This window comes from Spea bombifrons, chromosome 2 (assembly GCF_027358695.1).
Source record: "Spea bombifrons isolate aSpeBom1 chromosome 2, aSpeBom1.2.pri, whole genome shotgun sequence".
Classification (NCBI taxonomy): Eukaryota; Metazoa; Chordata; class Amphibia; order Anura; family Pelobatidae; genus Spea; species Spea bombifrons.
This window is the reverse complement of record NC_071088.1, coordinates 120,594,396-120,609,497: the sequence shown is the minus strand read 5'-3', so window position 1 is coordinate 120,609,497 and position 15,102 is coordinate 120,594,396. Positions and strand designations below refer to the sequence as shown.

The window sequence follows — 15,102 nt, the reverse complement described above, 5'->3', positions numbered from 1 at the left end:
GTTCTGCTACTTGTGGTATATTCATTATAATAATTCTCCCATTGGCAGAACGGAGGGCAGACGGGGGTGACTTAGACAGCAGCATGCTCTTAGGGGTAAAGAGGTAAGTTCTGGGCCTTTCCTCTTTATTTCCCCAATATAATGGAGGAGGCAGGGTTGATCGGGATTATGTAACATTGCGTTTGGTGACCCTATGTAATAGAACAGCATTAAATAAAGGCTGTAGCTTGACAGGGTAAGTGAGTTGCATGTGTGCGTGTGTGCGTATGTATGTGTGTATGTACGTACAGGTCAAGCTCTGAAATCACCACTGCGTTCTGCTGGTTAATATGTCACCAAGTGTACACCAAGTAACGCATACTTACACCTGGGTATGGACGTGCAGAAGTTTAGTTACAGCACCAGGTCCTAGATACATAAAAGATCTGTAAATATATATATATGTATGTATGTATGTATATGTCTGTGTATGGGCAGTGTATGTGTATGGACAGGTGTGTGTAAGGGCAGTGTATGTGTATATGTGTGTTTGTAAGCTGGTGTGTATGTGTATATGTGTGTAATGGAAGGGGTGTGTGAGGGCAGTGTATGTCTATACATGTGTGTGTGTGGACAGGCTTATGTTAGGGAGAGCTGACCCACCCAATCCAAGCAGGCTTTGTATACAACAACCAGCCAATCACCGGTAAGGTACATCGCTTGCTGTGATTGGCTGGTTGTTGTATACTGGGTAGAGGGGTAGTCTTATACGGCGAGTATAGCCCAAACTCTATATTTTACTGGAAAAGTTGGGGGTCGTCTTATATGCCGGAAAATACGGTACTTCATCACCAATAACATTGCCTAATCCTGGAGCGGAAGACAATGGCAAAGTTAAAATAATTTAGTGGCTGGGAGTAGTGTTGTAATAACCCAATCAGCCATGGAGATAGGGTGCTGGAGTTCAGGGCACATTTTTCCAAACTGTCATAGTCTTGCTTTAGTTAAGGCTTAGGTGACCATATTAACAGTTAATATTTTACCTAGGGTAACATACACCTTTTCCTATTCAGGACATGTCATAGAAACCTTGTTTCTATGCAAGCAGTGGCATTCAATGACATAAGGGTAAAACACCAGAAGTCCTAAAAAACATTTTTGCCACTTATTTTCTCATGCAAGTCAAGACAACACCATCACCTTCAACTAATAACACACAAGCAATAATGCGTTTTCAGGTCTTTATTGAACATACCAGGTACACATTCAGAGGCAGGTGGAAAACATGTCAACCCACCAGATTAACAACTTCTCCAAAAGATAATTGGAGTCAGATAACCTGGATTCCAGGAAATGAGATGAGTTGGAGGTCCTGGTCAGAGCTGCCCTGCCCAAAAAAACCATGAGAACCATGCCTCGTACGAACGAGATGTCTGAAGACCTAAAATTAAAAATAGCTGATTTGCACAAAGCTAAAAAAAAAGTTACAAATTTACCTTTAAGTCATAAGACAAATCGTTGATAAATTAAGACAATTCAGAATGTTCCGACTCTCCTTATGAGAGGGTGCCCTGCAGATATGGCTGTGAGCACTACGCAGAATGCTTGATGTGGTTAAGAAGAATGGTAGAGCGTCAGCTAAAGACTTAGAGATCTCTGGAACATGATAGCAAATCTGTTAGAAAGGCTATCATAACATGAAAGGTGCTCATGGAAAGACACAAAGGAAGTCATTGCTAGCCAAAAAACACAATGCTGCATGTCTGAAGTTCACATAAGAGCACCTGCAAGTCCACAGCACTACTGGCATTATATTCTGCGCAAGGTGAAGCACAATGTGTGGGAAGTATGATGGAGAGGACGTTGTGGTTTGGGGCTGCTTTGCTGTACTAGGGCCTGGACAGCTTGCTATCGGTAATGGAGAAATTAATTCACAACTTTATAAAGACATTTTGCTGAAGAATGTAAGTCTATCTGTCCGGCCAATTGAAGCCCGAAAGAAGTTGGGTAGTGCAACAAGACCACCCAAAGTACAGGAGTAAATAAACAACAGAATGATTTCAGAAGACAATACACCTTCTGGAATGGCCCAGTCCAAGTCCTGACCTGAACTCGGCTAACTCAAGAGAGGGATTCATACCAGATATGAAATCTGTCATGTAAACTCTATTGACATCTCTCACTTTAGTGAATAAACCCTATTAGGCTCTGCTCTAAATGACCAATGACATAATTTTCACATCCGTAATATTGCGTGTAAGCATATCAAAGAAAAGACACCATACAAACACAAATGTGAATTACCAAGAATAAGCACCACTTTGTAATTCATCAGTTGTTTCGGGGGGGGGGGGGGGCTTTTGAGTGAGGAGGTACGGCAATGATTTTTCAAGGTTTTTTGTTTAATAGTCCATAAGTTTATATAATTATATTTTTGCACGACTGTTGGTCACACATGCATGGGATCTCTTTTTTAGGACTGGTACAAGTACTGTAGTTGTAGTCCCACGTTAATTCTTGACCGGCTTTCACATGCCTAAGAAGAACAGAAGCCATTAACACAATATAATAACCAAAACACAAGCCCCCCATTTTTACCAAGTGAGTTTAACCAAGATTTCCTTTTTCTGTGTTTGATGTACCCACACAAATTATAACCTTTTTTTATGAAAAAATGATGTTTCGTTTGAAACCATAGGAATATACAAAAAAAATAAGTCAGTGCTAGTATGAAGAAAAAAAATCTATACTAAAAGCTAGCTTCTGCCGACAGCGGGAGTCCGGGCTGTAGGTAGCCTGATCTCCAACGCGGCATCAGGGGGGGTGACATTACTTTTAGGACGTACCTTACGCCCTGTTTTTTCAAAGCAGCAGGGACATCTCCCTGACGCCGCATTGGAGATCAGACCACCGACAGCCTGGACTCCCGCCGTCAGCAGAAGCTAGCACCTTAAACTGTCACAGAAGGAATGCACCATCGGACATACCTGCACTTCCATGGGGGTAACGAAGGGGTTAAGACATGAAAATTTACTAATAAACAGGACATGCTACATAAAATACAAAGGCCGAGCAGATACAATAGGGCTTTCCTGACAGTGACTGGCTGGTTTTAGCATCCAAATAAATGATAAAACACAGCTGGATGCCATACTGCCGCTCTGCAGCTGCCGTGTATTCAGAAAATAAGTGGATTTTTAACAAAATCATGACTGTGTAAAAAACATGAGAGAGGACAGAGGCACTATAAGGCACGTGCCCAGGGTGTGGACACCCAGTCGGGACCTGCCATTATTTAAGATGTCTGTAATGCGTGGAAATGGCATCACAACCAACATTATCAAAGATTAACATGGATGTTGATGAAACAGATTAAGACTCTGAATGGTCCATACCTCTTTGTGAAAAACGCCACCCAAGGAAAACCCTTGCGATGAGTTTCTACAAATACATGCTGAATAAACAGATTCGGAGAACAGCTATGCTGTAATGGAAACAGAAAATAGAGATTATTGTACACTGCACACAAAATCAGCGCATAATAGCCCCTGCTGTCAATATTGTTAGGCAAAGCAGAGCAGTTTATACGGTTATAGGGAAGCACACGGAGATAGTCTGGAAACAGGACGTTAGGATATTATTAGTAATGGTGAAACCTAAAACTTATGAAAATAAATACCAGATATATTAAGATGTAATTTAGTTTGCAAGGATAATATATACAGGAAGACTAGCATGTGAAATTATAAAGAGGTTTAATCTGCTACAAATAAGTATCAGGGATAATTCCTTCTGCAAACAAAGTCAAGCACACGTCTCTGAGGAATGAATGTATTTGAGAAAGAGGTGGCTCCGGGCTTTTGGGCCTAATCTCAATGTTTATTATATATAAACTAAGGAGCGTCATTAAATTATTTTCAAATACGCCCAACTGTATTAAATATCACCAAAAAAAAAACATTTCTGGAGAACAGCCTTGCTGTAAGTAAAATGGACTAAAAGCATTGAATTCCATTCTAAATGTTTAAATTGTTTCCCCGGCTACATCATTCTCTCTTATCCGATGAACACACAATTTGCTGGATTGATTATTTTTATACTTACATTTAAAAAACGTCCAACATTTCCTTCTTCTGACGCATCTAAAAAGTAAGTATTTTCTTCATAGTTTGCCTCTGGGGAAAAAGACGGAATGAACGAAGCCTTGTTTTTCTCATCCTGATCCTGGCATGCTGACAGCTCCAAAGGATTTACGCCAGATAACGTAGAGGAGTTGCTATCTTCCGAAACAAAACCGAAATCTGCCTCATCTGACTTTTCCTTGGTTGATTCTGCCACGCGTGACGGGTCATTGGCCTCTTCTTCCGAAGAACGACCTTAAAAAAAAATAATAGATTTTATTGTTGGAAAGAAAAAACAAAACACACATACAGCTAAGTAATTACATAGGTAGGGACACTAAAACTACAAATACATTTATTTCATAATGGTGGACAAGCAGCTAAGGTATGAGCAGAACCAGCTCACTGGCCCATGGAGCTGACTCTCCTTCCGCTGACACGGCTCCTCACTTGTCTGAAGGAAGCTATGAAGACCAACTAGCAGGAGAACATTTTTTCTCTTTGATCTGGCTTAGCTATGACTCTTATTACCCTACCACTGGGGCGAACTAAGCCAAGTCCACCCAAACATTGTGTTGATAATGACCGGTGCAGACGATCTTCGGTTTAGGAGATGGCACGACTGAGCATTCATCTTCAGAACTGTGCTGCACTGTACAAGACCCCTGCGAGGAAAAAAAATACCCACAGCTTCAAACGCTGAAAAAAGGAAAATAAATGTGAAACAGGTACTACACCCAACGAACATTATTTAAACGCACTTATCTGAAGCATAAGGTGTGAGCATTCAGTGGCACTATACGGCCATACTTTGCTTAGTCTGATGTGGCTACTGGAGGCTGCTATTATTTTCCATGATGAAAAAAGAACCAAAGGGAATGAATGACGCCTTAAAACATCACATAAAAAGGTCAGGGTAAAACCTATAATGGCATCCATCCCCTATTGAAGCGCTCCCAAAATAAGTGTTATGGGAGTTATGGTTTTGGAGTCAATAACAGATGGGAAATGTTTTTTGTTGTAAAATAAAATACCAACTGCAAATGAAGGGGCGCATGTACATGTTCAATATTTACCTTTAAACCCTAAACCTGAAAAATGTGTAGCATGCGTAAACATGTAAAAAAACAGCTTATGTTCTGTTGACTAAGACATAGTAGAGCCACTTAGGCTAGCATTAATATTACATTAAAAAAAAAATTCTCTCGTGTTCCTCCAATAAACCTCTCTCTGCAAACCTGGAGGCGGCCATTGTTGTCAGGCATATGATATTTTGGGTGACTTTCCCCACTCAGATACTACATTGAGCTGATCGTTTATGGCAGTTCTAATTAAGTCAGTGCTGATCCATAGACTTTGACCAGCCTGATTGACCAGTCAGGTTGTGTGATAAAGACTGAGCTGTTCTATATATTTTTATGACGTGGCAATATGGCTGTATTAGTAGATTGGGCTAAGATAACCCAGTTAGAACACACAAATGGCTAATATGCAGCTGCCTGAAAACATTATATTATGCAAAAACTACAACGGTTTTAAACAAACAAAACAGCACAGTATTTTTTAAAACATTTTCAATCTGATCCTAATAATAAACCAAACTGGCAGGAACTCCCTTTATTAAAGTTTATGCACCCTTCCAAAATACAAGAAGCATTTAGTTGGCGCTGGTCAGCAATGCAAAAAAATTAGACGTGTCCAGGGAAACAACAATGTTATATTTCAGGTGTGCAGAGCTGGTTTACACGTATTTGGGGATATGTTACGATGTAGATCTCTTGTGGCTATGCTTTCATTTTCACTCCTCAAGGATCTCACTTGGGGGTCTCCTCTGTTTTGGGTGGTAGTTTACCAGTACGCTTATGGCTGTTAATTCTTTTCGTACAGCTTTTTTGTTGTAAATGAATATCTAGTTCAGGTGCTGATCAGTCTTTTTTGTTTTGTATATGTCTGATTTTGGCTTTTTGTTTCTGATTTTTGTATGTTGTGCAGATTGTTAATGCGTACTCTGGCATTAACCTTTCCGTGTGCTCTGTGCACTGTCATATCTAATCAATGTGTACAGCCATGAGCTGTTTGATGTGGCCCGTGGCCTTAAAAATTTACAAATGTACATCGTTAACCAAGACAAAAACCATCTGATGGCGTCCAACCTGTTCCAAGAGCTGCCTCCTCCGCTTCTGTAGGATAGATGTCTTAGTCTTGGGTCTTTTGATCGACATGAAGTCTAAGGGTCTTCCACCTGATTTATTCTTTATTCTGCGTCCAAAGAAGAGATGTGCCTGAATAACTTGGAAGGCCATTTGTTTTACTGCTGGGGTTAGGATGTTAAGTATATATATATGTGTGTGTGTGTATATATGTATATATATATATATATATATATATATATATATATATATATATATATATATGTATATACACACACACACACACACACACACACACACACTAGATCAGCTGTGTGCTAGCCAGCATCTGAAACCAAGCTTCTGGACTACTTTGTCAGATCTACAAGCAAGTTTATTAATTATGTAGGTTTTCCTGTATATGTACCAAATCTGTATTCTGGGGAGGTTGTTTCTTTTTTGGCCAGATGTTGGTATTACCAATTAAAATGTAAACTCCTTTGTTCTGATTCACCTCGTTCCTCTCTCGTAGCCTTTCTGCTACATCCCAAGCTGTGTGCTAGCCACCTTCTGAAACCACACACACACCCTCTGTTCATTTCATTTATACATCCTCAACTACATCTTTAAACCACTTAGCCATAATCACTGCTACAAGAGAGCTACTACACACTCTTTTGTTTCAGTTACCCGTAATACTCCATTAGATTGTAAGCTCACAGGATGTGGTTATGTGTCATAAGTAATAATAAAAGAAAAACAATCAATGCATAAAAAAAATCATTTCTACAATTTTTGTTCCTTTTTGTACCTCTGCTTTAATTTTCATTCTGGCTGAAGGTCACGCTTTCAGCAAAGCCCACTTGGCAACCATGTATCCGATACCAGAATGAGACTCTAAGGATTAAACATATATACCTCCAAATAGTATGCTGGCGCACCTGTCTGCATGTAACTTACTGAGCAATTTCTGTTTGACTAGAGCTTAAGAACGGAACGCGTCCAAGCTTTGGGCAGCTGTACGGAGCAGAATGTGTCCGGGTGATCTCCGAGTCGGAATGAGAAACACGTCTTTTCCTTTTAATCGCAGGCACTGAAGAGGAAACCGTTGGTTCACTTTCATCGACGTTGTTGTCAGATGTACCAGCATCTCCAGGTATGCTGTTGGAGTTGGTGTCCAAGGACCTTACCAATAATCTTCCTACAGGAGAGTAAACATCTGATTCTTAAAGGGACCTTTCCAAATCCTATGTTACAAAACCAATGTAAAGGTGCTTACATATTAAAATAAATCAGTGTATGTGTATTAGAAATTCACATAATATGTATACAATGGGAGTTTTGAAGTTGGGCATGATTATTGATCTACAGTATGTTATGTGTCTCTTAGATTTGGGCTGTTGATTGTGTTAGTGGAGGGCACCAAAGTGTGCATAAAGTGGGTAATTAAGAAACTTACCAGCAAAGGTACAAACAAACGTTCCTTTGTCGATGTCATCTAAGCAGCGGACCCCCCAGCCTTTGTCCTTGGTCTTAAACACCTGAAGCCGTACTTGAATCCCATGTTGCACTACTCTGTTCTGACACAACTTGCTGTCACACTTACAAGCAACATTACACTCATACAACCTGTGTAAATAAGGGGTCCATATTCTGAGTGAGATTCATTTTATTTAACAGAATCATACATACGTTTAATGACCATATGCCACTTCGCATTGAGAAATATCAGCTTTTCTCAGAAGGGTTAATCACAATCACTGACTGTTCTATCAGTGTTTGCGGTTGTCCCGTGACAATCGTTTCTACCAAATATTAGGAGACAAAATTAGAGGTTTTAAGTTTTCAACTATAATTGTGTGTCTAATGCTGCATTTAGTTACAGAAGTGTAAAATTCTGCAGAGCAGGAGGAACAGCACTTTTAAGTATATGACACCAACCACAGAGTTGGAGATACACAGGAACACATCTCAGAAAAAGAAAGAAATGCACATGAAGAGCTCACCCTGTGTTAATGCTTTTTATTAATCTTCTCCGATACTCACCCAGTGGAGACAGGAGCCGGGAGTCTTTTGTGTTTATAGCCGTGGGTAACTGGCTCCGCCATGGTGTCCACCTTTTCATTGTTGGCCCTGGCTGTCAGCTGTAGACATGCACACTTTGTTCTAAAAAAGAATAAAAACAAACAGTTACACTTAATAAAGATAGAAATCGTGCACGAGCACCAGATGGAATCGGCGTCACACTTTGAAAGTCCCTGTGATGTAGAGTCTGTGTTGGGATAACACCAGGGTTTGGCTCAGGAAAGGTTAACCCAGCCAGATGTGTTCTACAGCCCACAGCTCACCCTCTAAAGCCAAACACATTGACCTACACCTCCTATGTACCAGAGCTCGGCCATAAACTCATTCAGGTTTAGCCTCAGTTGGTGGGAACTAGACTAACATGGAATTCAGGGTGATGCCTTCTCTGCCGGGTTTGGGTCTCCTTGAGGACACAATGGAATCTGTGAGTCTTAATAGATATAGGTTACAGATGTTCTAAGGGCTGGGTGTGGAACGTCTCTGTGGAAGGCAGAACATGACCAGGGGATAAAACGGACTGTTTTGGGGAAATCTGGGAATCTCTCCTGGAAATTTCCCTGGATTATCATTTTTGTAACATCACTGAAAACCATCAAACTCAAGGACATTGAAGTGCACGCAGATGACCTATAAGTGTTTTGTATAAAGAGGTTTTTCTGTGACATTCGTCAGATTAAACTATATATTATTCCAGTTTCTGTCTCTGTGCTCTAACTGAACTCTACCTTCCTAGAAAGCCGGAAGAAGCCACGTTAATGAATTGCTTTACTTAAATTGGATTTTATACACTTTTTTTATCCATTTAATGTTGTACTGGGTGTTAGCGAAGAGTCCATAAGCTATAGTCAGCTTAAAATATACCGTATTTGCTCGATTATAAGACGACCCCCCCCCAACTCTGAATATTAATTTAGGAAAAAAAGAAAAAGCCTTAATAGAAGACAACCCTACAGGAAAAAAGTTTTACCAGTAAATGTTAATTCATGTAAATTATTTTTTTTAATAAAAGCTATGATTGAGAAAAATATTTTGGTTTTATTTCCTTCTATTTTCCAACCTGCCCCCCCAGTTATGCACATCTGCCCCAGAAATGCCTTATACCCCCTATATGCCACTGTGCCCCATGATATGCCTTCTGACCCCCTATGTGCCACTCTGCCTCCAGAAATGCCTTATACCCCTATATGCCACTCTGGCATTAAGGGGGTTAAAAGGCATATTATGGGGCAGAGTGGCATATAGGGAGGTATAGGGCATTTCAGGAGGCAGAGTGGCGTATAGAGCGTTAAAAAGGCATTTCTGGAGGCAGACTGGCATTAAGGGGGGTTAAAAGACATTTCATAGAACACTCTGCCTCCAGAAATGTCTTATGCCCCCCATTTAACACTCCCCTGCCCCCCCCCCCCCCAAACTTACCGGTGCTTCTGACTCCCGTGTCATGCAGCCGGGGCAGCGTGTAGATTACGCTGCAGCCGGAAGGAGGTGTGGCTAGCAGCGGGGGTTGTCTGCGTCCATGGCGCAGACCTTCCCCGGCTGTCAAAGATCAGAATTCCCCGCACCGGTGTGGCAGCTGAAAACGCTTTTACAGGTTTTCCTGCAACCGCGTTTTCAGCCTACAGGCTCACTCCGTGGGAGTGATCTCAGGCTCGGGGGCGGGCTCAGAGTGGCTGTGCTGTCTGCCCAGACTCCTGGGCAGACAGCAGCAGCAACAGCGCCCCCGTGTGGTGACTCAGTCTCTTACATCCACAATTTTTTCTGGATGTAAGAGGCTGACAAAACCTAGGCGCCAGGACAAAATTCTCTGTCGCCATGGCGACCTGGCGCCTGGGATTTGTCGAGCCCTGCACTAAACCCATGTAAACATTTTTACAATATAAATTATATTAAAAACCCACCTTGAGTATATAATGTGGGAGCTACCATCTTATTTCCTGTTCCTAGAATCTGCATGATTATTCCTCCCCATTATGTTATCTGCCCTATTGTTAAAGTTGCTGATTGATGTTGATTCAGACAGCCTTTTATAAGGGCGGATGAAGGAGAAGGGAGAGAAATTGGTCAAACAATACTGGCTGTGCCATATCATGCCACCAATTCCAGCCTCAATGAGGTGAATCTTTATACTTATATGACCAAAACAATTACAGTAAAAGACAAAATAAAACACGTGCTGCCGATGCTTTTTATTCATGAATATCCCTATGCAAAAAACAGAGTTACTTTATAGTTTATCAATAGAGATTGTTTTTCCAAACTTTGGACATTTAAATCGTTCGTTCGACTGTAAAAAAAAAAAAAAAATAAACTGAGAATTTCTGTTCCTTGTAATTTCCTGATAGCCAGAAGTAGAAGATAGCCTCGCCTATCCAGGTAGGGCAGGAAATTATAAAACTCCCGGAACCTCCCCCTTACCCTTAGTAAAGAACAAAGCCAGACATAACTTTATTAGGATGGATATTGTGTTACCAGGAAAAGATATAAGAAAGCGTCAGGGAGTGATAAAAAAAAATAACTGATAGCAGAACTCTTGCCAAAAATAGGAACATTCAGCTAGAGAAAGCTCAGGCTTTAAAACTTCTCCCTTACAAATTTGGTTCTTAGACACGCCAGCTCCCTCTACTGAAGATTTAAAGAGCTACGGAATATGATGGCGCTATATAAAACAATAATATATATATATATATATATATATATACACACACATACACACACACACACACACACACACACACACACATATATACATACACACACATAAATACATATACACACACTTAACAGCTTAGGGTAGACAATAGAGCTCAATATCCACCATAGTCTAGAGAGCTGAAACCATGCTGGTACACAGAAAAGATGAAAGTACATCCATGATCTATATGTAGAATGACATATACTTACATATCCAAGCAGCCATCTGTGCAGTCACAGCACTCAATAAACGTGTCAATGAAATTACTGATGGAGTAGCCACGAGGCCAGGAGGATTTTCGGTACTTAAAGTGAGCCGGTCTTGTGCTGTCGATTTCATTGGAGAATGACACAGGCACAGTCTCTGCATCTTTGCTAATATCAGGGTCATGGGCAAAAGCTTCCCCATAACATAGTCTTCTTTCCAGTTGGACATATGTATTAAAGGAAAAGTTGTCCAAAAATAAAAAGCGGCACTTGGTTTGGAAGAGGTAAGAACGCAGCTCCTCAAAGTCTCGGAGGCTCTTTCCGCACGGAGACTTGTAGATAACGTTTATCGGCCTTGAAATGCAATCTGTCTTTGCATGTCTCCTCTGGAACTGACACAAAAGCGGTAACTTGAGGGGGTTATCTTTCTTGGAAAAGTAGGGATTGACACCAGATATGCAGGACATCCCACAGGCATGTTCGATAAATGTAACTGTATTTACGGGAGGAGGTAACACCACGTTACAGCATCCAGAATCAGAGTCTCCTGTTTCACTGTTAAAAACATTTTATTCAAATGTAAAATCTATTCATATATATCATTTACATTATAAAATATTAAATAGAAATATATATAAAGTAAAATATAGACAGTTGTGGGAAGTCCACATTGTCTGCATCTGTGCTTCTCATGCAAAAATTTTAATATTTTTTTTTATTTCAGAGCATCCAGAGAAAATCAAAAATCCTAATGGTGTCTAAAGCAGCACGCTACATAAACATGAATCAAGGCGGTGTTTCAAAATATTAGGGCTGCAACAACTAAATCGATAAAATCAATAGTATTCGATAATTAAAATTGTTGGCAACGAATTTCAGATGAATAAAAGATTAGGGTTTTTCAGAGCAAATGCTCTGAAAAAATACCCCTCGTTTTATAATCCGACCTCAAATAGAGGCCCGATACTAACACTAAGATCCAGATCCCCCGCATCGCTGCAGGGACCTGGATCCTCCTCTCTGACCGCCGGCGGACATCCTCCGCTACTGCCCTCCACTTCCGCCGAGGCTTTTATGATGGAGGACCAGTGTGACATGACCTTCCGGTGCTCAGTCGTAGAAGCTCCAGCAAAAGTGCTGGCCAGCAGCACAGGTTGTCTACTAGACACCAAGGAGTATTTAGCACAGGGGGTAAGGCATATCAGGGGCACAGTGGCATATCAGAGGACACCATGGCATATAAGAGTGGGGGATAAGGCATATCAGGGGGCACAGTGGCATATCAGGGGGCACCATGGCATATAAGAGTGGGGGATAAGGCATATCAGGGGGCACAGTGGCATATCAGGGGGTATAAGGCATATCTGGGAGGCAGTGTGGCAAGCCTGGGCTCAGATGTGCATAACTAGGGAAATGCAGGTTGGGAAATAAAAACAAGAAATGCATTTTTTTCATTCTGCTGTTTGTTTTTAACATCCGGTTTGTTCATTAAATTATTTTAAATAAATGAAAATTTACATTAATTTTTTTTATCCAATTAATCGAAAAAATAATCGGCCAACTAATCGATTGTGAAAATAATCGTTAGTTGCAGCCCTACAAAATATTCCATACATACTTTTTAGCGCTGATGTCTAGACATGGCTTCTCCGTCCTTGGTAAAGCACTTTTGTCATCTTCATTTTCAGGATTTATATCTGCAGCGATGATTAACACATTTCCAAAAAGAACTTATTTTGGTTTGCACACCATAGCGTTTCAGATCATTTCAGACAAGCACAAGTGTTCTCAATGATCAAGACTCAGTATATTAACATCATTTAGGGTATATTCCTCAATTTCTTGTGTATCGATGATACCAGTAACAGAGGGAAAATGTGGTTTGCTTATAGCCATATCAAAATTATGTCAGTAGGCAGAAAGTTACCAAAGTGGAACATGGCTTTTAACAGGAATGAACGATCAGCAATCTAAGAAGGAAAACAGGTTTGCATACCACATTGGGGAGCCTCAGGGTCATCCAAATCAGCATAAGTGACAAAAACCACTGCTGTCAAATATTCTGAGAAAAGAGAAAAAAAAAGAGAAAACAGTTATACAAAAGTAAAGAAACATGGGCTGCTAATACGTTTTAACAATAATTGTTTAATGCCAGAGGGTGTGCGCGGAGGCTCTGCCTGTTCGTGGAAGCTCTCCGGGAGGCCTTGATAACAGATCTAATACCAGGAAGAAGAAAGAATAACAAGAAGAGGGGAGAGAAGAAGCAGAGCCAGTGAAACACAAACAAAAATTCGGAGCTCTCTGCTTCTATTTCTAGTTTCGCCGAGGGTCCCTCCTTGTTTTTGGACATTCATATGAACAAAACTGGCATATTTTGTACAAAAAAATGTACAAATTTGAATGCAAGTCTAGTATTGAAATCTACTAAAAAGACATATTTTCTTCCAACAGTATAGCTACAATTCCCTTGTACTGGCTTTGTGGGTGAATACACTCCTGTGCATCGGTTCCTAATGTTCTGGGGAGGCTGTAAAGTTATGTTCTTCAAGCAGTAAGCGTCGATGCACTTTTAAAACCCACCTTGTTCCGTTGCTGACCCATCTTTTATCCTACGCCACAGGAGTTGTACTTTGTTCTGCACTTCCTCAAACATCAGGTCCAGTTTCCCATCTTCCTGGCGGTCTTTCCAGAACTGTTTAGCTTCATCTGCAAAGCAAGAAAAATATTTAGAGGGTTATTGTTAAAAAGGGAGATAATATAATGAACTAAATTTATCTTTGGCTTGTGCATTTTGTGGAGATGCTGCAGCAGAATGATATAACTGTATGAGGAACCTGTGTTTTACCCTCCATCATTCAGCTGCTTAATGTGCTTATGTTGTAGGACCACCCGATAGGAAGACTTTAAAGGGACAGTCAAGTGTCCCATAAAGCCTCACCAATGAAGAGTGCATATTGATAATTTATGTTTGTAAAAAATAGAGGGGGAGAAAATAAAAACCACATACCTTTAGGAGAAGCTGCAGAGCTGCAGAATACAACAACCTTCCCAGTCTGACTTTTCACACCAGTCTTGGCTGCGTAAAGCATCCAGCAATCCCATTGAAATGGATGGGAATGCTTTGTGTACGAGCACACAGGGCAGGACCCTTTTCTATCAGTATCCATCAACGTGCATACATCTTGTCTTCACGTTGTATATTGGCAATTTTAAGGTTAATTTTTACTGTCCAGCTATTCTGTTAGCATTGCAGAATCTGCATGATTAATCATTGAAGTGGACTCATCACTGCTTAAAGTATGCAAGCAAACAATGTAGGGCTTCTCAATTCTGACAAATCAATGGCAGAGAAATAATCGTCTCTGAAAGCAGCACCGCGGTCCTCTCAACAAACTTCAGTCTGGAAGCTTTCCCTGTTTGTGCCAACAACCTTAACAAGGAGAGCACGGTGCCTTCCTACGAGCTGCATCCACAGCCCAACTACTCCGCTTTCTTCATCTGTTTAAGGTTATATTAGCGGTTGGGAACGCGGGGAACACATATACGTTAACTTACCAGCGGAAATGTGCTGGGATAACTGTGCAGGATCCTTCCAGTCCCGAATTCTCGAAAGAAGGGTCATATCCGAAGCATCTGTATGAGGTACGGGTCCAATATGCTACAAAACAATGGGAAAGAAAGACTTCCAAAATGAGTATAGCCAATTTTGCTATATTCCATCAATCTTGGTGCAAACGGACCAACTACACACTCAGATACACGAGTGAAAACTGATAAAACGAAAAGTGAAAGGTGTAAAGGGTTAATCACACGACGTCCTGTGGCACAAGGTTTTTTTTTTTCAACTGACGCATAAAGGAAAGTGCTGGATACAGTAATGTAGGTTTGTACCG

The 15,102-nt window shown here is 40.7% G+C and overlaps 1 protein-coding gene across 1 annotated transcript; it reads right to left on the bottom strand.

Moving 5' to 3' along the window:
* Nucleotides 1–2,357: 2,357 nt before the first annotated feature.
* SETDB2 (SET domain bifurcated histone lysine methyltransferase 2) lies at nt 2,358–14,880 on the bottom strand. Its single transcript, XM_053456294.1, has 13 exons — nt 14,765–14,880; nt 13,790–13,915; nt 13,206–13,271; nt 12,828–12,906; nt 11,213–11,764; nt 8,276–8,395; nt 7,689–7,858; nt 7,190–7,430; nt 6,254–6,359; nt 4,687–4,765; nt 4,084–4,355; nt 3,375–3,463; nt 2,358–2,515 (listed from the first exon to the last, which is right to left on the bottom strand). Exons 1-13 carry the CDS (start codon nt 14,829–14,831, stop codon nt 2,398–2,400), a joined length of 2,085 nt encoding a protein of 694 aa, XP_053312269.1. The 5' UTR covers nt 14,832–14,880; the 3' UTR covers nt 2,358–2,397.
* Nucleotides 14,881–15,102: the final 222 nt, after the last annotated feature.